Source organism: Drosophila bipectinata, chromosome 3R (genome assembly GCF_030179905.1).
Source record: "Drosophila bipectinata strain 14024-0381.07 chromosome 3R, DbipHiC1v2, whole genome shotgun sequence".
Classification (NCBI taxonomy): domain Eukaryota; kingdom Metazoa; phylum Arthropoda; class Insecta; order Diptera; family Drosophilidae; genus Drosophila; species Drosophila bipectinata.
This window is the reverse complement of record NC_091739.1, coordinates 27,608,406-27,633,168: the sequence shown is the minus strand read 5'-3', so window position 1 is coordinate 27,633,168 and position 24,763 is coordinate 27,608,406. Positions and strand designations below refer to the sequence as shown.

Here is a 24,763-nt window from a genome sequence, read left to right as displayed (position 1 = left end):
CCGAAATACTTGAATTTCTGTGCATATCGTTGTTGAGTCAGTTGATTTGGGGGCTAGTTTTTAGGTTTTACCCATCATGAAGCTAATTCTGGCAGACGAAGGCCATCACGCACTGCGTTAAGTGAACTATTGCGCTCCATAACAAACAATAATCGGCATTAACCGATCATTATGAATCAACGGTGGTGGAATACCCCAAACCGAGCGAGAACCAACCCGTAGGTAATGTTGTAAGGGAATTGGAGCATGAATAAGTGTCCACATATGGGACGGACCCAAAACAAAAACCATGTACGCAGTTTATTGAGAAACTCAGACAAATCCGTGATAAAAAACAACATGAAAATCGGTTAAATAAGTTTAAGATATTACAAGATTGTGACTTCAAAAACAATATAAACTAGTTACTCAATTTCCTTGTTAATTGCTTAACTACTTTGCATTTAAAATTAAGATTGAAAACCTGAATCTGTGTTTTTAAAAATAAACTTTTTCGTATAAATATTTTTTAAAACAAACAGAGAAATGCTTATGATGTGGTTTTCTGATTAGTATTAGCCCTAATTTTATAAACTACGAACCGCTTTTAACGGAAATTCGGGAACTATAAACCATTCTAAACGGAAGTGAAATTAGATGGGAAAGTTTTTACGGGACACTTAACGATTCTGCAAAATTTGACCTAATTAGGATGGTTGTTATAAGCCAGAACTGGGTTTAAAAACTTTACAATAATGGGGCGCAAATTATTAATGGATTTTTATAGATTTTCTTGGTTTATTTTCCAATTGGCAATCGTAAGCCAAAAAAATAATATAGTTTAGAGGGATCTTAAGAGTAGACTTTTCAAATCCAACCACATTTCTGTTATTTTGTTTTAGTTTATATTTTAATTAACAATAAATATTTCTTAATTCACAAAGCCTTTTCATACATCTAACAGTTAGCTGGAATTAATTAAATTCAAAATTACTTGAATAGTTAACTTGAAAATATTCGGATCGACCTTGCAACTTCGAATAAAACCCCCAATGCGTCAGAGCCATTTGAAATAAGCTAGAGAGCGCGGCTTTTGGTTTTTGGCTAAGACGGTCGAACCGCGACATGTTCGAATCGAACCTGGCCAGTGGAGGAGCTACTAGCCCACGGCGGAGTCTTGCAAAGCTCAAATGCGCAACGGCCGTCGTGGAGGTACGAATTTAAATTGTCGCCGCGGATGTTGGAAACTTTGAGCCGCGAGAGAGTTTTCGAAGTGATCGAAGTGAAGTGAAGTGAAAACCAAATTTGGCACAGATCTGCTATTTTCTGCTAAATCTATTTGTGTGCGCCTGTGAGTGGGCTGTTCAGTGAAATTCAGTGAAAATTGCAAATTTCAATAGAGCGCTGTGCACCTGGATTAGAGCACATACCGCTTGAAATTGAAATTGAAACCGAAACCGATCGGATAGTTTCACTTTTTATTGGATTAGCCGCACCAACAACTACCCATCCATCTCATCTCAATTAAACAGGTTTGTTGAGCAACCATCGCGGATTGGGGTTTGACGATTGGGGTGCGGAATTCGCGGCTAATTGAAATCGAAACCCGACCCGTAAGTGCCGCTCGTAAAGGTGTCAAAGGTGCAGGCCGTCTCAAAAATTCAAATACTTTGAATTTCAAGACCCTAGCGGCGAGCCTATGATTCAATACGATTCACACACGTTAATTGAGTGCTCAAGGTGAACTGTTGGCATTTACGATCGCTTCGTTCTCCAAAAAAAACTGGAATAACTCAAAAACAAGTAAACAAATACGCGTTCTGTGCAAATATTTTTCTGCTCATTACGAAATTATGTCAGCCCGTAAAGCGGAGTATTAACTCGGCCTGGCTGGCTGGTTGGAGCCCCTCGACGAACCCTCCAAAGATCGACACGCGCAATTTAAAAAGAGCTCTAAAAAAGCGAGTCAGTCAAAAGAAGTAACGACATTAACTGCGCCAGTCCAAGCCGAACCGTTAGGCGTAAGCCGAAAATACCCATTTCGCAAAAGTGGTCTAACTGAAGCTAACTGTAGTCGCAAGACGCAAAAAGTTGGCAATAAACCAACTGCCAAGGGAAAATGCCAAAAATACTCCAGTGTACTCCACTAAAAAGTGGAACACCTAAAGAGCGCTTGGTGTTCCCAGGGGAGTGGGTTAAAGGTTGATTCGATTACAGTCAGTCCTCGATATGCACTTCAGGTGCGATCAGACCTGGGAAAGTAACTGTAACTGCCTCAAAAGTTGGCAGTAAAAATGGGATGGGAAAATCCACAAAAATACCAGAGAGTCCAAGTGTAGGACTTTAAAGTGGAACACCTTAAATTTCAAGTTTCCTGGAGAGGGTGTCGGAGGTTAAGAGCTTGCTGGATCCATTTAATAATTGGGTCTTGAGATAGGGTCTTTGGATCACATTATACTCCACGAGTGATCGGCTTATAGGCTTTTCTAGTCAACTATTTCAAGCTCTAAGCTTCCATGAAATCAATTCAGTTATGCACAGCCCCCAAAATGCTGACATGTGGCCTCATTTCACCAATCATTTAACTTTACACTCTACTAACCGCCGGCCAGGCCAAGCATGTCAGGCAGGGTCAAGTCGAGACCTCCCCTTTGCACCGCTCTAACTCGCCTTGCAATCCATTAGCCACACTTGACTCCTCCTGGCCCAGAGTCAATGACAAACAATAAAGCCGAGCGGGAAGACAAATGTTGAGGTTTTTCCATCTCTCGTTCATTTTGCAGCTTTTTGCATGCGAGGTGAAATCTTTGGCAGGCTGTGGCTGGCGCGCCCAAGTTTGGCCCAAGTTCAGGCAACCAGGCTTTCGTTTCAAATTAGCTGCTGTTGTTGTTGAAGTTTGCAGTGAAAATGCAACTACGAGTAAAATGGCCTCGTTTCCCAGAACCAAGCCAAAGCCCAAAAAACACATGCAGTCGGTTTTTTTTTGTGGGTATTTTTTTTCAGATGTACGTAGTTATTTGGCTGCCAGTTCCGTGTTGAAATTTCATTGTGGATCGGGCCAGGTGTTGGCGAGTTTTCGTGTTTGGCCAATTGAAAAGGCGGCCACTTTGGCTAGTGATTCACAACTTTTTACCCAAAAAGTCGAAATAATAAACAGAGTCCGAAAATGAGAGAAAAATCAAAAGACTTAAGGCACAAACTTTTTCCCCCGCCTATTATGGCCATTAAAGATGTGTTTATTATATAACTATTTAGGCATAATGAGGGAAAATCCTCATTGTCATTAAAGTGGGGATACTCCCAAAAGTGCCTGGAGGCTGAGATATTTTCAATGGACCGGAAAACTTATACACACTTACGCGTACAAGCGCATAAGCGAGTTTTTAAAGAAAAGAAGACAAAAAATAAATAAAAATAAATGATGTATAAAGTTGACTGTTGGTTGTTGCTTTTGCTGTTGTTGGTTGGTGTTGCGATGTTGCCAGTTGCCAAAGTGAAAGCGCAGCGACGTCAACGTCAGCGGCGATGCCTGCGCAGATTAATCACCCGGCCGTAAAGCGAAGACAGTTAGGCCCCAGAAAACAGCCCCACATTGATGAGTTCGTGACCCCTTCTGCCACCACCACATTCAATGCTCTCCATTTACACGGGTTACGCAATAAAATCGCCTCGAATTCTTTGCCCCACCCGGACAATCAGATGCAAATGTATGCCAGAGCACACAAAGCGTGTTGATAGTGAAAGTGTCTAGCTGGAATGGGCCGAGATCCGCTGAAATTTGAATCTCACGGGCCGCGTTTGTGACGTCAAACTTGGGTAGCTCTACAACCGCATTACTCACGCACTCTTCGCACTCACACGATCTCTCCTTTTCTTGTCATTTTATTTTTTTTGGCCACAAACAGGAAATTTTTTGGCAACTCTTGGATGCCCGAACATGGCGCACTATGATCAACGTTGGCTGAAACTCTTCTCCTGCTGCCTTTTCCTCGTTTTGCTGGCTCTGCAGGTTTCGGATGCCAAGCGATCGAACGGTGAGTGCACAGAAAACAATATTTAATAGTTATTTATAAGAATATTAAAAAATAATTAAGAATATTTAAGAGTTAAAGTTTGCATTGTAAATATAAGAATATTAATTTATATCTCTTAGATACTTTTATAAGTTATAGGATTATACATTTAACAGGGTTAACGTGGAACCTTCCAAGTCATTGACTTCCTAAACCAGAATTTGAAACACTTTGTTTTTGTTTTTTTGGTTCTTTATTTTGGCCAAAGCAGTCATTGAACTCTCCACAGGCGAATGTGGACCATTTGGTGGATGTGGACTCATGCCACGCCACTTGCAACTGCATAATTAACGTGACGTGTGGAAATTCGTGTAGAACGCTGTCCATCCGTCTGGTAGGTGCGAAAAATGGCACGCCATCATTAAAAAGCGCTTAGCTGAAAAGTACGCCAGAAACCGTTAAGACCCCGGCTAGAGCCAAAGGGAAACAATGCCGTCTCGGTGGCTGGCGAACTTCAGCTAGCAGCTTTTAGCCAGTTTCCAGCTGCAGCCGCGGACACTGTGTCAGTCGGTCAGACGAGGTCCCAGACCCAGACCCAAGCTCCAGTTCACAATGGGTGAGGCGATAGTACATCGGGAGGGGGGCACTTCTATTCGTACGTACCAGTTTGCCGCTTTGATTTCGTTTTCGTTACGGTTCTGCCTTATACTGGTTTCTGTATACTTTTTTTTCCATTTTTTTTTTTTTTGCCGAACGGAAGCCGAACGAAAGACTTAAGCGACAAACTTGATTCTGCTTGGGAGGCGAGAATAAAAGTCGCGTAAATGACATGAAGTGGCTGCGTATTTTGCTTTTTTCTCAGCTCTTGATTATATTCATCATTGCTGGCCAGCTTTAATTGCCAGCTGCCAGACGGCTTTTGCTTTGTTGTTTTCTTTTCTTCATTCACGACAGAAACCGAAAGCCATTTTCATTTTTTCGACCAACAGCAAATACATATTGATGGCCAAGTCGAGCTCGGGGCGCTGCCAAAAAAAACTTTCATTCAATTTCTAGCGAAAACTCCAGAAAATAAAACCAACAGCCGCAAAGAAAGGCAGTGAAAAGTAAATATATGTTTTTTTTCGGATCGGATGAGCCCAAAGCGGATGTGCGGCCAAAAAGAAATCTCCTCTTTGATAAGTTCAGCGATTAGTCAGCGGTTTGCTTATAAAATTTAACCATATACCACTTGCCTTAGTATGTATACAGTACCCTTAGTGCCTCTGACAATTGCATAACGGCTGGTTGCATTAAATGTGTATCGAAAGTGCATAGGAAGTGACCAGTAACCAGTACCATTGACGCAACTTTGGCTGTCGCAACCCCGAAGGCAGCGTTGCGTGCTGGCCAACGGGCCAACGAGCGGGGGGTGGGTGGTAATTGGGGGCCGGGATGATCACTCACTTTAATTGCATAAGTTCGTCGAGACAATGGCATGGCTCTTCCTAAAGCAGAATGCTCATAGCATCCACAGCCAAAAGCCGTGGCCATTTGAAGCGAATTGCTCATACGCCCCGTGGACAAGCCTTACCCCTTCAACCTTCAGTGCCCCCCTTCACCACCCGCGATGCATACAAAAGGCCGAATTCAAATCTCTGGCCCTGGGACAGCTGCAAATGGTTGCTCCAATATAACAACAATTTCAGCAATGACGCCGTCGGCAATTCCAATTTGTATTTTAAATTTTAATTTTGCAGTCTTCGCATACGTTTTTGTTATTGTTTGGGCAACAGTAGCGGCACGTCCTAAAAAAAAAATAAAAGTGAAATTGTCGTGACTACGATTCGGCAGTTGAATAACACGAAAGTGTGTCACAAACCGTCAACTGTCTGCCTTCCACTCTCCTTAAATTTTGGAGAAAACTATAACAATATTTTTATATTCTGACAGGGTACTTAGTTTTAGAAGAAAAGCATTTATGGTGTCTGCCGGGTTCTGAAGAAAGTGAAAGTTTCTTAATGTAATAATTGTTTTATTAGTATAGAAGGAGTGGTAGTATAGAAGTAGGTATAGAAAGAGTAGATAATAATTAAAAATGTATTAATAAATTTTCTCTTTTAATTGATAATATTTCTCCCAATTTCAGCAAATCTGACAGCCTGTCAGCACCTGAGAAGAGCAGAGACGAGAAGAGCCAAAGCCTTGCAAACAGGAACCGGAGAGCCATCTGTGAGGGTTCCCCGTTGCCAGAAGAACGGCGACTTTGACCAAATCCAATGCCAGGATGAACGAGCTGGCCGGGACTGCTGGTGTGTGGATGAGTACGGAGTGGAGTTGCCCGGCAGTCGAAATGAGACCCGGCTGGGAGTAAGCTGCTCGGAACCGAAACACTGCGCCGCTTCGGCCTGCCGCATGTTCTGCCCCTCGGGATTCGCCCGTGATCCGGAGACCGGCTGCTCCGTGTGCCGATGCCGCGATCCCTGCGACGGACTGGAATGCCCTCGTGGCCAAACCTGCCAGCTGCAGGACGTGCAGTGCAAGTCGGAGCCATGTCCTCCGCTGCCAACCTGCAAAAAGGCCCGATCCCTGGCCAATCTTTGTCCTGCCGGGTTGCCCTTGGCTATCGATGACACGGTCAGGCCCTTCCTGTGCGGCCTGGATCCTGGCAAGCCGCAGTGCCCACCCCTCTACCAATGCCTGGTGGAGTCTGGAAACGACTACGGAGTGTGCTGCCCTAGTGCACTAACCTTCCAAAAGCCCGGCATCTGTCCAGCACCGGATCAAACCCAGTACACGGAACGTACTGGTTACATGTGCGGCTCACCCTGCAGCCACGACCTGGAGTGCCGCAATCTGGAGAAGTGCTGCTTCACCAAGGGCTGCCAGTTCAACTGTCAGCAGCCGGGAAATGTTACGGGCTGCCACCAGGCCAAGGCCCTGGCCGACATCCTGTCCATTAACGAGCGAGAGGGACGCGGTTATGTACCGGACTGTAATGGCCCCGGCGGACAGTACTCTCCCAAGCAGTGCTCCCGCAACGGACTCGTCTGCTGGTGCGTTGATCCTCGCACAGGACATAAAATCAAGGAGACCATGGGCGCGGCCAACAATGTCAACTGCGACGGGTGGGAGAATATGATCAGCCGGTCCTATGCCAGGAGCTTCCAGATGGAACAGTGCGACACCAACATCTGTGCTGCCGTGTGCGAGTATGGTTTTAAGGTGAGTCCTTAAAAGGATGTTCATGACACACAAAATAAAACAACTATTCCACCAGAACGACCACAATGGCTGTCCTACCTGCGAGTGCTCTGAACCCTGCGAAGGATTTAAATGCTCCATTGGCTCGCACTGCGAAGTGGCCACCGATCCGTTGTGCGAGTCAGGATCCTCGCTCTGTGCCTCCTGGCCCGTGTGCAAGCCCGATCTGGTCTACTCGAATCCCTGCGACGTGGGTACTCCTCTTTCGGACACCGCCACCGGAGAGGTTATGTACTGCTTCGAGGAGCGACAGGGTAGAAGCTTCCAGCCTACGGCCTTCTTCGAACCTGAAGCCGATGCTCAATCCAAGCAAGGGCGATCCATGAGCAACCGCATTATGTGTCCAGAGCAGTACAAGTGCACGAAGCTGCACAGGGAGACGGAAAGTGTATGCTGTCCGGTACCGGAGCAGAGCACCATGGCAGAGGACACCACTGGAGCGCGTCAGCAAACCAGTAAGTTAAATAATTTTATTGGAAACTTAATTTAGCTTAAATTAATTAAATTATCTCCCCCTTAGTGTGCGAATACCTTCGCGACTTCTCGGAACGAATGGAGGGCACCGAGGAGGGCATGCAACTGGCGATTCCTTCCCCGCGCTGCAACACCGAGGGCGACTACGAGGGACGCCAGTGCCAGTTGAAGAAAATCAGAGTGACCCGAGCCGAGCAGCGCAAGATTCTGGAGGAGAACACCATCCGCCGCATGAGAATGCTCCTGGCCAGCGCAGCCCCTCCGAAGCGGACGCGTCGAGACTTGGAGCGCTTGAAGCTCTACCGCGTGGATGACAGTGCCCTCAAGGTCCAGGTGGCGGCTCCTGTCATGGGACGCAGTGCAAAGGTGATAGACATGGGCGCCGATCGGCAGCAGGGATTGGGACAGCTTTTCGAAACGGAGTTCAAGAAGGTGGCTTCGGCCACCAAGAGGCCGGCGGAAATCGAGGACGAACTCGTGGAAATCGAGGTGGAACAGTGCTGGTGTGTGGATAGTTTTGGAACAGAGATTCCACAGTCCCGAGGATTTAATGTAACCGACGACACTTGCAAGAATCTGCGTGAGGAGCTGGTCTGCCTGGACTTGACATGCCGGATGGGCTGCGAGTACGGCTTTGCCTTGGATCCGGATACCCGTTGTCCGGCCTGTCAGTGCCGTGATCCCTGCGAGGGTGTAACCTGTGGCTCTGGGAAAGAGTGCCGCGTGGTGGATGTGACCTGCGAGGGCGAGTACTGCCCTCCAGTGCCCGCTTGCCTGCCCAGAAAGCCGGGACAGTGCCCTTACTTGGTGCCGCCAGGTCCGGATAACCTGGACGCCAATACCTGTGCCTACGAGTGCCGCACAGATGCCCATTGCGAGGGATCAAGACGCTGTTGCTCTAATGGATGCGGCACCCAGTGCGTGGATCCCCAACTGAAGACTGCCTGCCAACATCTGCAGGCCATCCAGCTGCACCAGAGCTCCGAGCTGGGCATCCCGGCCCGTCAAATGGCGGTGGCCCAGTGCAATGCCCAGACTGGCCAGTGGGAACAAGTGCAATGCTCACCCGACGGCCACTGCTGGTGTGTCGACTCCCAAGGAGGCATACTGCCTGGCACCAGAGTTAAATCTCCAGCCACACCCGTCTGCCGGGAGAACTCCAGCTTTGCCTGCCCCAAGTCCAATTGCACCCTCCAGTGCGAGAGTGGCTACCACATGGACGCCAATGGCTGCCCCACCTGCCAGTGCCGGAACTACTGCAGCGAGGTGAGCTGTGGCGCCGACGAGGAGTGCCAGCTCATCTCGGTGGAGTGCGTCGACACGCCGTGTCCCAAAATGCCCATCTGTGTGCCCAGGCGAGAGTCTGTATGTCCCGAAGGTAGTCCCCTCCAGCAGGGCGACTTGGACGTGAGCTGTGGCCCGCACAACGAACACGAGGCCTGTCCCACCACCCACTCCTGCCAGCTGAATCCGGTGAGCAATCGTGGCGTGTGCTGCTCCAAGACCCGCGACGTCTGCTTCGAGTCCATGGACAATAGTTGCCTGGCCAGCGGAAAATCGGAGAGGAACACCACTCGCTATCGCTTCAGTCCCAAGGCCAACAAGTGCCTGGCCGTGGTCATCGATGCTGAGGCATCCGCCTGCCAGACCAAGAATCTCTTCCACAATGAACTGGCCTGCAACTCCGTCTGCCCAGGTGAGTGGATTGATTATCTCTTTATGACCATCTTTGGACCATAACACATATCCTTTCAGTGCTCACCCAATGCGAACGACTGAAGCTGAAGAACAGCCTGGCTGCCCAGCGAACGGGCCACTCGTCGGTATGGTTCCAGCCTCGTTGTGATCCCGTCACCGGTCACTGGAGTCCGGTTCAGTGTTTGGGCAAGCAACCCCAGCCTTTGGACAAAAGGCCCCCACCTCATACAGAGATTGTGAGCAGAGCCTTCGCCTCCAATCCTGTGGATGAATCTCCGGGAGTCTGCTGGTGCGCCGATAAGAAGGGCGCTCCTCTGAAGGGAACCCTGACCCGGGAGACCGAACCCATCTGCAACAGTCGGCAGGCACGTAACCGCAAGAACTTCGACTCGAGTGACCCGCTGATGGAGCAACTTATCGCCCAACTCACCCAACTGAATGATGTGGCTAGCGAAGACTTGGACTTTGATGAGCTGGAGGCCAGGATACTCCCTGCCGCTGCCACTGCTAGTGCAGCAGAATCGAGCGTAACGGAAAGGGTGTTGGAGCTGGCCAACTCTCTGTTGGATTCCCAACTGTCAGTGGAGCAGGCTACTCTGAAACCAATGGAACTGAAGACCACCCGGTGCAGGGCTCTAGCGGAAACTGCTCCATTCCCAGTGAGCTGTGACGAGGCGGGCGCCTTCCGGCCTCTGCAGTGCAACGGCAGAAGCTGCTGGTGTGTGGACGCCGCCGGAAATCAGCTACAGGCCTCCCACGTCTTTGGCGCAGGAGATCGTCGCTGCAACCATGTGCCCATCGAAGCAGTCGCCATTGAGCTTCACCTGACCAACAGCAGCGATAGGAGTGTGAGGAATGCCTACGACACGATACGACGGGAGCTCCAACAGTTACTGGGCGAGTCCGTGGAGAACCTACGCGTTCAGGAGAACTTTGACGGCTCGGCCATCGTTCGCTTCGAGCTGCACAACGACGCCAAGGTGGACCTGGCCTTCGCCATCGAGGAGTCCATTGCGGCGGGCGAGTTCCGCCTGGCGGGCGGTCACTTCCGGCCGGACCTGACCCGCTCCCACTTCGTGCACCGCAGTGCTGCTGTGCCTGTGGCTCAGGCGGCCACCGCCCAGGACGAGTCCATTCAACTGGTGCTCTTCATCATGGCCACCAGTTCCGCCTTTCTGGTCAGCGTGTTTGTGGTCTACGTTATGTTGAAACGCGGCAAAAGCCACAAGTCTAACCACTCCTATAGCAAGGGTGCTGACGGATTTGGGGACAAGCCGGTGGACTACTCCGCGCCGATCTTCGTGCTAGCCGCCGGCGACATGGATGCCAAGTTGGATAGCATGAAGGCGGCCAAGGCGTAGACTGTTGTTAAGTTATCTAAATCAATTTGTAAATAAAGAGAGCAAATTTAAGATTTACGTTTAGAGATCCGTGGGGAAGCTGGTCAGAGCTGGCGAGGTCTCGGTCCAAAAAGGAGAAAGCGGCTAGCTAGCTATAGGTATCCCCAGTATCGTACACCTATTCATTATGTTCTAGAGCCCTAAGACGATTAATTTATGAATAAAGCTTTAAAATCGAACAAGTGCGGGTCTTTCTATCTCCAATTCTCCAAAACGATAAGAACCCCCATATGAAAACACCCTCATTTGTCAGTAAATTTTTTTTTTTTGGTTTTTAATTTTAATTTTTAATAATACACGACATATTCGTCCGCCTGTATGAATGTATGATTTATAGAGCTCTGTATCGTAATGACCTCGATCTTAATCATTTAATTGGGCGCACCTTGGGCGTACATTCATAAAAGTATAACATTTATCAATTTTGGCTTCATTTCATGCAACTCGAACTCGTTTTTTTGGGATTTCTGTTTCTTGTATAGAGTGTGTATAGAACAATGCGGATTGGCATAACTATATATTGTTCATATGTATCTTGTATATATGTGTACGTATCTTTTGAATCGTAATGCTACGTGCCAACACAAGCGCCGGCTCCACAAACGGAATGCCGAGCAGCTCTTCTTTGTGTGTTTTTCTGTTAATATCTAAAAAAAATAGTAAAGTTTCTTAAATTAAGTTTTTAGAGTCATCGATAGGTAGATAAAAAAATGCAATACTCATGGATACAATTGGAATCATTTTTGTTGTAGATTTGCATCGTTTTTGATTTTGGAAAAGCATTGCTTATAGATATATGTATATTTATGTAAAGTGGTTCGTTAGACTTAAGGCTTAAAGTTTATCTGAATGCCGATTAGAATATCTGAATGAATGCGTGTAAGATCGTTGATCGTAGAGAAGACTTGGTTCCATCTATTGAGCAAATTGGATTAGTATACGTTCAGCTTAAGCCCTAGATTCACATGCAATTCAAAACGCTAATATCGTAAAACCCGTGTGCATATCTTTCGAATATCATGGCTACCACCCCAAGAGAGATGAGTGTGCGCCAGTGAGTCACCACCGGATGGGTGAGTGCATCCAGTGGCGGTTTCTCTTTCTTTTCGGTTGCGGGGCGGTGTGTGGCGCCCCAAATATTTGGTTACTTGGTTAGTTGCTATTCATAAATTAGTTACTTTGTGTATAAATTGTATGTGTGTGTGTGTAAATCTTATAAAAGAAAATGTTTAGCCGCCAGTGAAAGAAACCAAGAGCTGCGGCCAGGGATGGATTGATAGGATCGTTCTTGTTGGACTTGCGGACGCCTCTTATTTGCCTCCAGCAGTGCCGTTGTTGTTGCTCCGGCTGTTGTTGTTGTTGTTCGCACTCCGGAACGGAATCGACGCGCGCTGATCCTCCATGCGGCCGCTCTGTACCTTCATGATCAGCGAGAAGAAGTCCTCATCGGGCACAGTGGCTCCGCGTCCTGTCTGCCCGCGTGCTGCCCCCTGCCCGGCTGCCTCTGGAGCCTGCGGCTGTGGAGCCTCCGCCTCTGCATCCATTGTGACATTAGGCCGCGGTAGTTCCGAGCGCTGTTCCTCCAGTCGTGATCCCTGGCACCGCATCAACATGTCCAGAAAGGCGTCGTCGGGCTGCTGGGTGGTGGTGGCGCTCCTGGCCAGCGGCGCATGAGCAATCGATCCGGCGTTTGCGGACGTGGGCGACTTCAGACCAGGCAGGTTGGTGGGGTCCACGAACAGCGAGTTCTGCTGCACCAGCGGCTTGCGGGTAGCCCCAGTGGCCACTGCCGGAGCTCCAGCCAGATTGATCTTGATGGAGCAGCGCTGGTCATCCATGCGCTTCGACTGCGACCGCGAGAGCATCTCGAAGAAGTCGTCATCTTTGGCTTTCGTAGCTGCACCACCTGGTGCCCGGTGCTTGTCCTCCTGCAGCCGCTTGCCGTCCGGCGTGATCTTGATCAGGTCCAGTTGCTCCATGCTCTGGCGGCGAACGCGCACCTAAATTATAGATATGGTTATGAGTATGTTCCGGTTTTTAGGGGGTGGGTGCCTTAATTAAATCCTCCCATTCTGGTACACTTCAACGTAAATATTTATTCTGCGATTGGTTCCCAAACACTGCCAGCAGTGGGGGTCCAACATAAACATTTCCAAACAGAAAACACCTGATAATTTATATGAATTTTGAAAAAATAAAGGGCCCGGTTATAGAAACAATCAAAGAATGAATCTGCAGTAACTTCATAAACAAGAAACTAGGCTGCTTCACAGCTCTCTAGACTGCACACCACCTCCAACAAAAGCTGGACAATTCTTGCTAAAATCCCAACCACTTCGGGGTCTTGAAATAAACTTGCTACCTAAGGGGAAAGGTGAACCAAGATGTTTCCAATTAGCCACAAGCCTTCACTTACCATTCTGCCTTGCGAGTTCTCCGATCCATCCGATTGGTGGCCGCTGGCCGAGTGATCCGAGGCGCTGGAGCGAGCCTCCTCCTCGGTGGGCGAGGGCTCCTGTTCGGGCAGGCCAAGCAGCTTGCGCAGATCCGAGATGTTTACACGGGCCGTGCTCTCCCCGACGGGATCGTGCAGCTCCTTGGCCAGTTGCAGATGCTGCTCCGCATACTGCAGGGCCTTCTCATGTCCGCCGATGGCGGAGTGGGCATTGCCGAGCGACCAACAGGCCCGGGCCTCACCAATACGATCGCCGAGCTCCTGGGCAATGGCCAGGTGCCGATTATGGAACTCTATGGCCGTGTTGAATTCGTGCAGCAGCGTGTAGGTGTTGCCCAAGCTGTAGCAACTCTGGGCTTCCACTTCGCGCTCGCCCAGCTCGACGGCCAGAGCGAGGGTGCGACGGTAGTGCTCGGCTGCATCCTCAAACTGCCCCAGGAAGATGTGCGAGTTTCCCAGATTACTATTGGCCCTGCGCTCGGCAGCCCGATCCCCGAACTCCCGGGCGATGCGAAGCCTTTCCTGGTGATGCTCGATGGCGGCCTGGAAATCGCCCAGAAGGTAGTACGTGTTTCCCAGATTGCCGCAAGCGCGTCCTTGTGCGCCACGGTCGCCGAGATCGCGCATTAGCTTCAAGTTCTCCTGATAGAACTCCACGGCTCGGGTGAGGGCCTCTTTCACGTCGTCGCCGAACTTTCCCGGATTACGCTGGCCCAGATGCTTTCCCTTGGCATGGTAGACATTGCCCAAATTGTAGAGGGCACGTCCCTCGGACAGGCGATCTCCGAGCTGGCGGGCCAGGGTCAGGTGGCGTTCGCAGCAGATGGCGGCCTCGTCGAAACGGCCCATTACTTTCAGGGTGTTTCCTAGATTGCCCGAGGACTTGGCCTCACCGAGGCGATCATTCATGCTCTTGGCCAGGGTAAGATCGTGCTTGTGGTACTGCATCGCCTTGTTGTAGTCGCCCAGGTAGAAGTAGGCGTTGCCCAGCTGCGAGTAGATGGCGGAGAGGGTGCGCAGGTCCTCCGTGCCCGCTTGGATGGCTGCTTGAAAAAAGGCCACGCCCGCACGACAGTCGCCCGCCTTGCACAGACGTTCGCCCTCCAAGGCCAGCTCCAAACACATACTGGAGCCCCCGTCGGATCCCTGCTGCGAGTTTCCGTCGTGCGAGTTGCCCCCGCCACCGCCTCCTCCTCCCAGACCAAGGCTGGACACATTCTCCGCGGATGCGGACAGCGAAGACATTCTGTTGCACCTCAGTCTTGCGTTCCTATCCGGATGATCCTTTGACTGCAAATGATGCTCTTCTGAAAACTGGGAGTTGTCCACTTTGGCGCGATGTTTTCAGTGTCCCTGCAGGTGCTACAAAGGTATTTTCTGTTGCGCGACGAAAGTTCGGACAGTTTGCCAGCTGGAATAGGTGAAATTGCTGCAATTAACTGCTCTTTTGTACCGTTTTCGCGATCAATTAGTTTGCGTTGATTTCATTCTGATTCACTTTCGGTGTGACCAGAGGTCGAGTTATAAAAATTGCCTACTTCGATTTAACAGAGGCGTTCGCTGTTAACCAACCAATTGAAAATTTTATTGATAAAATATCTATAAAATAGTTAAATAAATTAAAAATTCAGGTGTAAGAAACTCAGTTAATTAATGCCAAGGCATGGGAGACCCCTTATACGAGAGAAATAATGGTTTTCCCTCGCTCGTTTTCCAACACTGCACCGCTTTCAAAGATGGCGTCACTTCAAACGGTGTCGTGAACGATTATTCTAGTTGCCGCTGAAAAAAATAATATTTCTCGCATAAAATATACCTGCCGGCCGCTTAAACCGATCGAAAAGCAAAGCTACTCCATTGCGGCGCGATTTGCAGCTAAAACTGTGGCAGTGCGGGCGCGATTTAACGCAGAAAACCCACAGCACAAAAGTCGGGCGAGTCGAAGTCGGGAATCTGCATCCGCATCTGAATATCTCAATCCGAATAGAGGTGTGTACGTAGTGTTGCGTCGCTTTTTCATTGGGAGCCCCTCGCATAGCTCGCCGTGAATCGCAAACATTGTGCTAAATTACATAAATAGCTAACGAAAGCCTAGCGAAAAGGACAAAAGGAGAATTCTATGGACAAAAGTAGGAATTCCTGAGAGAGCATAAAGAGCAACAGAGACGGAACGAGTCGATGACGATAGCCCTGTTTCTTTATCGCCCAGGAATCCATGCAGTATGACCGCGCTGCGCACCTACGGATATCTCACCTGCAGAGTGACCGTCTAAGGGATAGCGCAGCCGAGAGAGTGACGCGCAACAGCAACCAACAACAATAATAGTGGTGAGTGTGCGGCTACTATCTATTCTCACCACTCTCACCCAGAAATTGGGCACAGTGGTATCGAAATTTATTTGATTGGCCTCCAAAAAAAAAAAATTTACAAATGAGTAATCAGAATACAAGTGATTCGTGCTGGAGAAATGACTATAGGGTGGGCTTTTTTGCTTTCTTATCTGTCTTTTTGTTTCATATTCTGCCTGCTTTAAAAAAAAAAACGACAACAAATCAACAACAATAACAATACCAAAATTATTTTCATATACTTCTCATTTCTCTCTATAATCATGGCTGTGTGTGTGTGTTAGTTCTCACCTATAGTATATATAGCAGCGCGACTGGGAGAGTGTCAAGCACTTGCCGTCTAGAGAAAAAGAGAGAGTTCTCCCAATCGGTAAAGCATGTACGAACCGGGTATGGATAATGGATAAGTTTGTGGTGGTGCGCACGGATAAATGGCTAGCGAACTCGAACAAAAGCGAACTCGAAGATGCCCGTATGCCGCCTTCGTCGTCGGTTGGGTGCAAAAGATATAGATTCTTTTATATACACACCGCTCCTGCTACTGTCTCTGATATAGAACGCAGTCCGATTAATCGGTTTTTTTTGACAAAAAAAAATATTTGCAAACGAAACGGTACGGAACGGTCAAGTGAAAAAAAAAAAAGCGCAACCAAGTAAGCCGCCGCCAACCAAGTACAAGTTGAAGTGAATTTCGTGGCGAATGCTAATTTTTCAAGTGCGCAGTAAGCGGCTAAATCCCAGACGCAATTCAGTGGCCCAAAGTTTTAATAAATAAATAAATATGTAATTACACACTCTCTTACATACTCCTGCACTCTGATTAAAGCAGCAGCAGCAGCAGAGGCAGTCGCATACACGCACAAACGCAGCAGCGGCTACAATTGAGATTCGTTTGGATTTCGTCGTATATGCATATATATTTTTTACTTATATTATTTTTAGAATATCGATTTTGTTGGCCGCTGGTTGCTGCTGCTGCTTGTGTGTGTCTCTCCCAGAATGAGTGTGTGTGTATATGTATGTATTTATGATAAGTGTGTGTATGTGTGTGTGTGTGTGTGTGTGAGTGATGTCGGGCAGTAAAATGTGTTAAGAATTATGTTCATATAGACACAAGTTACCTAATCTTACTGCAAAAAATCAAAGGAACGGAATCAACAAACCGAAGAATAAAGAAAAATAGAAATAGCAGAGGCGAGGCGAGAAGAAGAGCCCATCAAAACAGCTGCGCTCTCTCACCTTTCTCCTCCCCCATTACCATTCCCATATTCCCATTCTCATTCCCATTCCCACACTCTCACACTCTCAGACTTTGTTCTGTGTGTTTTGCTTCGACACCGCATTTACATGTGTTGACCCCACTTGGACAGCCCCCCTCCCCACCACCCCTCTTCTCTTCGCGTTGTGCAAATTCTGTCGTGAACTACAGTTTTAATTCAATTATGTCAACTGCTATACCACACAGTCACAGTGCAACACCACGGGCCGTAAGCGAAGCTAAAATCTCCACATCTCCACTGAGAGCCGAGAAATCCACAGAGAAACTGAGACAGGTATGAGAGACAGGCAAGAGCAACGGAAGTTGGCCCACAACATGTCCAAAATTGAGACCATATCCGCTTTGGCTTTAACCCTAAGAAGACCTTATAAACTATCGGCTTTATGGTCCATCTCTAACTCTCATTCAAGTCGAGACATGCAAGCTTAGCTACTGGAGGATCTGCAGGGTTTGAAGTTCGAATTTTAAAAATAGATAAATTTTAATAAAAATAGACATCTAGGGTTAAGCTCCGCTCACAAACTGGTTCTAATTGATTGAGTGATTGAACCGAACCTGCTCTGAAAATTAACAAGTCACAATTGATACATAACATGCTACGTGTGGGGAGCCACGAAATTCGTCGAGCCTATTCGATATTCGAAATTAACGCCAAGGTGTTAAGAAGGTAAATCATTTGGGAGGACAAGGCCCTTGACACCTTACCTGCCACCACCTGCTGCAACACAATATCGGTTATGGATTGAGAGATAGATCAGTTTTAATGGCAGTAACTCGTAACTCGTAAAACTGAACGTGACTTTTCTGGTTCATTCGGGCCAGATTTCCAGTTTCTACCAACGATCGTTGAGCTTTTTTTTCGCAGTGTGTGTGTGAGTGTGTGCTCCACTACTGCCCCAGTGGGTATTTGTTTATTGTTTTCACCAAACTGGACTGGAACTGGGACTGGGACTTTGACGTCACGAGCCAACAAATGCCAACGAGTAGGAATGAAACCCCATAAATGGGTATCTGAGAGTACAAGATCTTTTAACTTTCAGCTAATATCTCAAGTATTTTAAAGACAACACTGCGTATGAGCAATTATTTGTAGAGTCTAGGCTGGTGGGGAGAGGTCATTCTATATGACCCGGGTCATTATTGAAAGAAAGTATGAGATCTTAGTGACTCTGTCTCTGCCTATTTGCACCTGTCTCTTGGTGCAGTCTCTTAATGACCACAAACCCTCAACCCTCCTCACTCCACTCCTTGGCTGTCTGTTTTGACATAACTGACCTCGCTTTCTGGCGTTTTATGTGCTTGGGGCATGGGCCTGGGCCCCCGTCGTTATGTGTGGTTTGTTATTGCTGGCTTTTACTTGCCAACTCCCCCTACCTCCCACACCCACATCCTCCCTGCCTGCCTGCCAACTTCTCTAAAAATAAACCCCATATTTCTCTCAACTCCATTCAAATCAAATTGATTTTCACTTCCCCGACGATGTAAACAATTCCATAAAATTGCAGCTATATCGAGTTCCAGTGAAATATCTGAGAAATGTACGTTTACGCGTAGTTCCTACTAACTTGGCTTATTCAGACTCACAAAATATTTACGTTGTTTGGCCAAAAAAGCTTTCTGTTTGTTTGTTTGTTCTGCGGGGCAGTTGAGAGTCCACCTCCACCGTGAGGGGAAAGAAATCAATTTTATTAGCCAGTTTGTTGGGAATGGAAGCTGCTTCTACTACTCCAGTGTAAACACACACATATTTCACAGCAGCAGCCAGGCCAAGTGGAGGGCAAATGTTTCTCTCATTATAATTAGATGATTGCCCTGTCTGACTTTCTGGCTGTCTGACTTACTGGGCCGAGCCCCAGATTTCAGCCTTTGGATGCCTTTGTTTTGTAAAATGTTTGCATTTTTTTCCATTCGCACGCCTCGCTAACGAGAGGAACAATCAGCTGGGCCAGTCAGAGTTCAGAGTTGGCTAAGAAAACACTGCCAGCAAGCCAGCCGCAAGCTGAAGCGATAAAAAGTCAATTAGACGGGGTAATGGGGGAATTTATTCAACATTTGATCAGCTGAAAGACAGGGCTCTAGTCTTTAAATCGAGGGTATTATTATATTGTACTATAAAATATGGAAATTCTTGATCACGTCGATATAAGCTCGATTTTTCTTGAACTAGCCTCTTAGTTCATCTGAAAAGCAGGGCTCTTGACTTTAAATAGAGGGTATTATTATATTATACTATAAAGTATAGAAATTCTTAGTAAGGATCATTGTCTGAGTCGATATAAGCTTGTCCGCGTGTCCGTATGGCTGTTTTTTACTAGTCCGTTCGTTCATCTGAAAAGCAGGGCTCTTGACTTTAAATAGAGGGTATTATCGGTAGGTAATAAAAAATGAGTAAATTCATGGTCAGGATCATAGTCTGACTCGATATAAGCATGTCCGTCTGTCCATGAGTCCGTATCACAGTTACTATTCGAGCTAAAGTTCATCTGAAAACCAATCCCTATCATTTTATAGAGGGTAGAATTATTTTATAGCACAAAGTATAAACATTGATTACCATGATCATCCTCCGAGGCGATATAAGCTTGTTCGCATGTCCGTGTGCCCTTATAACTCTTTTAAATCCAACTAGTCTCTATGTTTAACTAAAAAGCTCGGCACTTGTCACTAAATAGAGGTTACCATCGTTTTATACCATAATATATAGCACATCAGGTCATCGCCGGAATCAATATAAGCTTTTCCGCGTGTCCGAGTGTCCTTATGACTGTTTCTAGGTTTGTCATTTAATGGAGGGCACTATAATATTCTACAATAAAGTTTAGAATTTCTTGATCAGGATTATTATCTGAGTCGAAAAAGTCATGTCCGTTTGTCCGCCAGTCTATTTTTTAAGCTAACTAGTCTCTTGGTTTTCAAGATTTGAAAGAAAAAGTTCTGGACTAACTTTGTAAACTTTATATAAGAGATTGGTCTAGTTATAGAGAATACTAAGGAAATATGGTAAGACTGAGGCTACTATAAGACTATAAGAAATGGGTCTAGTTTCGGAAACTACTACAAATTCCTCCATTTAACTTTCGGGTATATAGACCCTCCCCACCCTCTAAAGAAAGCTTTCTATTCCTATTTTGGCTATAATTTTTTATTATTAGTCTATATTTATATCTATATTTAGTCTCCGGAAGCGTGTTGCCTGTCAAAAATCAGCCATTGATTGCGCTTTGAGGCCATTATCAACATGCACTTCGTGGGCATTGCTTCCAGAATTGCACCTGTCTCTTTAGTGACTATTTACTGTCATTTCTTATAAGTCTAAGCCATTCGCTTTGGTCTGAAATATATAATAAAGATACTATATTATACAGGCATTCGTCAGCACCATCCACTTACTTTTCAGATACTTTTTGTTTGAAATATTTTCACATTTTCTGTCAAACATTTGGCCGCCCGGCTCTCTGGTTTCCCTTTCCTTGGCTTTTGCGCCAATTAATGACGTTTCTCGAATATTTAAATATAGAAACCTAGAAATCGGGGGTATGCTGATATTTTAACGGCCCGTCGAGTGGCTGGGGAGGGGGGGGGGGGGGGGGGGGGGGGGGGCATTAAATAAATTTCCGCTTCTGCCGCCTTCCTTTTGAGTGCAATTTTATTTTCGAAATGATTTTAATTTATTTCGGATGGTATTTTTAGACTGATTTTAGATTTTCCTCAGAAGCTCTGACCTTGAAGTTCGCTTCATTCGAATATCCAGTCATTGTACTACAATTTCCATATCTTTATTGAACGAAAATCAATAAAACAACACTCTCGACGACCCTCTGACAGGTGCAGAAATCAAATAAAATCGCACACTGCACTCTGCACAATTAATAATTCACACTTGTGAGAGAGAAAGAGAAGCAAATAAAAATAAATATTTTTTAAAGAATTCTTCCCTTTCAGGTGAGAGAGAGAGAGAGAGAGAGAGAGATGGCAAGCCTCTTATCTTATCCGTCACCCATGAGATACATTTTCTCGTCTTTTGTTTATGCGACATTTTTGTGTGCTGATTTTGATTAGGTGCCAACCACGCCCACCATCCTCCCACACACTAGCCTAGCCGTCTTATCACAGCTCAAATCGCTTAATTAAAAAAAGCAAAAAAATAAAAAATAAAAACAAAAAAGCAAAGGCAGGGCTACGCCGCTTTTCAATAGAAAATTTTCCATGCTTTGGCATTGAATTTTCAGTGGGGCATATATATATATCTCACAAAGTAGCACATCTCAGTACTGAGTGAATATATAATATAGAAAAAAAAAAAATATATATATATATATACACTCCTGCCCAAAATTATACGACACCTCTAAATTTTTTGTTTCGGGGCTCGTAGCAGAATGCGAGGACGAAAACGATCAAAACAAAGTATGAGGAATGATAGCACAAAGTTTAATGCACAAAATGAGATATTTATTACTTTTTTTGCATCTCCCGTTATCAAGTAACGGTAAAAAAAGCTTACACGCTTCAATTTTGGCTACGCTGCACGTGTATCAAAATTATACGACACATTAAGATTTTTGCTGTTGGCGCGAAAGATTTGGTGCAAATTTTTTTCATTTAAAGTTTTGGTAAAAATTTAATTAGTTTTTAATAAAATGCCGCGTTGTTGCTTATTAAGCGAAGAAGAAAAGGGAAGAATAAGAGCTTATAACGATGTCGGATTCAATATTAGCAAAATATCGCGGATAATGGGGCGAACACGCTGTGTTATCACTAAATTTTTAAGCGATCCGGATGGATATGGTCTTAAACGTAGCTCCGGCAGAAAACCCAAGCTGTCCGATCGTGATAAACGACGCATATTGAAAAAAGCAAGCAATTCTTTTCTATCATGCGCATCACTTGCAGCGTCTTGCAGTCATCCTGTGTCTCGGATGACTGTCTGGCGAACGTTGCAAGCCTCGGAATTTATTGTAAGGGGAGTTTTAAAAAAGGCTCCATTCCTAAAGCCCCAACACAAAGAAGCACGCCTTCAGTTTGCTGAAAAAAATTTGGAAACCAACTGGGCCTCGGTATGGAATTTCAACTCCATTTTGTTTATACGAATTTAATCAATATTTCTCACTTAGATAATTTTTTCTGATGAAAAAAAATTTAATCTGGATGGCCCAGATGGGTTTCGTCATTACTGGCGAGATTTGCGTAAGGATCCCCTCATGTTTTCAAGGCGCAATTTCGGAGGTGGATCCGCAATGGTTTGGGGAGCCTTTCATGCGTCTGGAACGCTTAATCTGTGCTTTACGAGCTCTCGTATGAATAGCACAGACTACAAAAAAGTATTAGAGGATCGTCTTCTGCCATTTTTGAACCAAAATGAGGAAAGAAAATATGTTTTTATGCAGGATAATGCATCAATCCATAAAAGCAAAGAAACCCTACGATTTTTAAACGAGCATTCCGTGAAGGTTTTGGATTGGCCAGCTTGCTCTCCGGACCTTAATCCTATAGAGAACCTATGGGGTATCCTAGCCAGACGAGTTTACGCCAACAACACTAAATTTGACACCGTCAATAGTCTTAAACAGGAAATTTTGGCACAATGGGCCCTCCTAGACCAAAATATGCTAAAAACATTAATAAAAACAATGACTTAAAGAATGTTTGAGGTTGGAAAAGCTCAAGGAGGTGTTATTAACTATTAATCTTTCATAAATAATCACAAATAAAATAAAATATTCATTGTATCTATAAATATTGAAATGTGTCGTATAATTTTGATACACGTGCAGCGTAGCTAAAATTGAAGCGTGTGTCCTTTTTTTATCGTTACTCGAAAACGGAAGATGCAAAAAAAGTCAAAAATATCTCATTTTGTGCATTAAACATTGTGCTATCATCCCTCATACTTAGTTTTCATCGTTTTCGTCCTCGCATTCTGCTACGAGCCCCGAAACAAAAAATTTAGAGGTGTCGTATAATTTTGGGCAGGAGTGTATATATGTAGAGAAATACCTCAGTAGGTGGTGACGCTACTAAGCAACGTCTGGCGTTGAATTTGCATTCTTTTAGCCTTATGTTTCAGTTCAGTTGACTTTCTTGTTGTTTTTTTTTTTTAATTAGCCATAGACTGTCGCAATCGTGTTGTGTCTCGGTCTTAATTATTTAATTAAATTGAGGAAACTGTTGTGACTGCTGTTGTCTTCTCTCAGTCTCTCTCTAGGCCCGATTTCGTCACTCGGTTTGGTGCTCTTGACTGACTGCTTTGGGCCACGTTTAATAACAATATGCATAGCCCATAGACCATAGCTCTTGGACCGCGACATCAACTACCGCCCCTAACATAACCAACAACACTTGTCGCTGCTGATGCAATTAGTTGTGGGTTTGTGTACATTGTCAACTAATTTCAAGACTTTCTCTTTTCCTCCGAGGCTCTAGAGCTTGCAATATGGGTCTTTAAACAAAGTCTTACATAAAAATCACAAGCCATGCAAGAGGCTAGAAGTTATGACAGATGTGGTAATCATATTAGTGGTCTAAACACATCAAGTGATAATTGTACCTTCATATCTTTTTAAATTCTACTTTGAATTTCATCACAAATATTGGTAGAAGATATTTTGAAGGAGCTTGGCCCATTCGTCACTGGTATTTTTGACTCTAGAAGAGGTTTATGTGTGATTTGTAGTAATAATACCTTTTTTAGGATAAGTTGGGAGATTTTTGGACTAAATTGTGGGTGAAGTGGTTCTGTGTGCCAATATTTTTAGAAAACACTACTTATTCTACAACTTCTTTCGTCAACAACATTGAAAAGACTTTTTTTTTAAGCGGTATGTCCCTTCGTCACAAGTAATTCCCCAGTTTGACGTTAAACTAAGATACTATGCTAATAAACGGCCTAAACTGTGGATTAATTCGTTCTGATTTGAGATACTCAGACAGTGGCATGCTCATTCGTCACTAGAATACCATATTTCTACCTTTTTTTAAAGTAATTTGATGATAATTGGCCTAATTTGTGGATTAACTGGTTCTGTGTATCAATTTTTTATAAGATTTTTCCTCACTAATACAGGAATGAGATACTCCGGCATACTCCTTCGTCACAAGTATTCAACCTTCTTAATGTGAAATAAAAGTCTTTATCAAAAGAAGTTGTTAATAATTGTCCTAAATTGTGGAGGTTCTGTACACAAGTTCTTTTTAATTGGTTTCTGATTTGTTTCGTTACCAATATTAGTATGAGATAATCAGAGAGTGGCATGCTCCTTCGTCACAAGTATCTAACCCTCTTGAAAGTAAAAATAAAAGTCTTTTCAAGAGAAGTTGTTAATAATTGTCCTGAATTGTGGAATACTGGGTTCTGTTTACAACTTCTGTGTTAGTTGTTTCCGATTTTTTTCGTCACCAACATTGGTATAATGTATTCTGAGTATGGCGTGCTCCTTCGTCACAAGTATCTGATTGTTTGAGGTAAAAGTTGTCCCAAATTGTGGATTACCACACACTGTATGTCAATACAATAAATTCAAGGGAAACTAATGGCGTATATTACTTCCTCAAGACTTTGAAGTCCTTCATTAAAAGGCTACCAGGAATTAGTACTTCCTTTGAGCTCTCGTCACTCAATTTAGTTCCTGGGAATATTACATCCTCAGCCCACTCCGACTAATTAAACATAAATACTCGGAAAATCAGTCTTGATGTGTGTGTGGGCTTCTAGATGCATCCTTTCTTGCATTAATTCCGAGTCCTTGGAAGTGCATACACCACCCCCCACCCCACCCACTGACATGACTTGCCTGCTGGTGACACCCACGCACACAGTCGGTTAATAAACGTTCGTGGCGCAAAAGGAAAAGTGTGTTACTTTTCCGACCCGCTG

The 24,763-nt window shown here is 45.4% G+C and overlaps 2 protein-coding genes across 4 annotated transcripts; one reads left to right on the top strand and one right to left on the bottom strand.

The window, feature by feature from the left end:
• Positions 1 to 1,177: 1,177 nt before the first annotated feature.
• On the top strand, positions 1,178 to 10,989 carry LOC108121944 (uncharacterized). Its single transcript, XM_017236294.3, has 6 exons — positions 1,178 to 1,511; positions 3,885 to 4,013; positions 6,121 to 7,196; positions 7,252 to 7,690; positions 7,756 to 9,405; positions 9,465 to 10,989. The coding sequence occupies exons 2-6, from the start codon at positions 3,917 to 3,919 to the stop codon at positions 10,766 to 10,768; spliced, it is 4,566 nt and encodes a 1,521-aa protein (XP_017091783.2). The 5' UTR covers positions 1,178 to 1,511; positions 3,885 to 3,916; the 3' UTR covers positions 10,769 to 10,989.
• Positions 10,990 to 11,440: 451 nt separating this feature from the next.
• On the bottom strand, positions 11,441 to 15,533 carry pins (G-protein-signaling modulator pins). Of its 3 annotated transcripts, XM_070281732.1 has the most exons (3): positions 15,517 to 15,533; positions 13,224 to 14,673; positions 11,441 to 12,807 (listed from the first exon to the last, which is right to left on the bottom strand). In XM_070281732.1, exons 2-3 carry the CDS (start codon positions 14,505 to 14,507, stop codon positions 12,118 to 12,120), a joined length of 1,974 nt encoding a protein of 657 aa, XP_070137833.1. In that variant the 5' UTR covers positions 14,508 to 14,673; positions 15,517 to 15,533; the 3' UTR covers positions 11,441 to 12,117. The 3 variants fall into 3 exon arrangements, with proteins under 3 accessions (XP_070137833.1, XP_017091784.2, XP_017091785.2); XM_017236295.3 differs by lacking the exon at positions 15,517 to 15,533 and having other exon boundaries at positions 13,224 to 14,794; XM_017236296.3 differs by lacking the exons at positions 11,441 to 12,807; positions 15,517 to 15,533 and adding an exon at positions 12,884 to 13,169 and having other exon boundaries at positions 13,224 to 14,793.
• Positions 15,534 to 24,763: the final 9,230 nt, after the last annotated feature.

Coding starts and splice junctions, on each gene's coding strand:
- LOC108121944 (XM_017236294.3), top strand. CDS start 3,917: ATGGCGCACTATGATCAACGTTGGCTGAAACTCTTCTCCTGCTGCCTT. Junction 4,014..6,120: donor GGATGCCAAGCGATCGAACG/GTGAGTGCACAG, acceptor TCCCAATTTCAG/CAAATCTGACAGCCTGTCAG. Junction 9,406..9,464: donor CTGCAACTCCGTCTGCCCAG/GTGAGTGGATTG, acceptor ATATCCTTTCAG/TGCTCACCCAATGCGAACGA.
- pins (XM_070281732.1), bottom strand. CDS start 14,507: ATGTCTTCGCTGTCCGCATCCGCGGAGAATGTGTCCAGCCTTGGTCTG. Junction 12,808..13,223: donor AGAACTCGCAAGGCAGAATG/GTAAGTGAAGGC, acceptor TCTATAATTTAG/GTGCGCGTTCGCCGCCAGAG.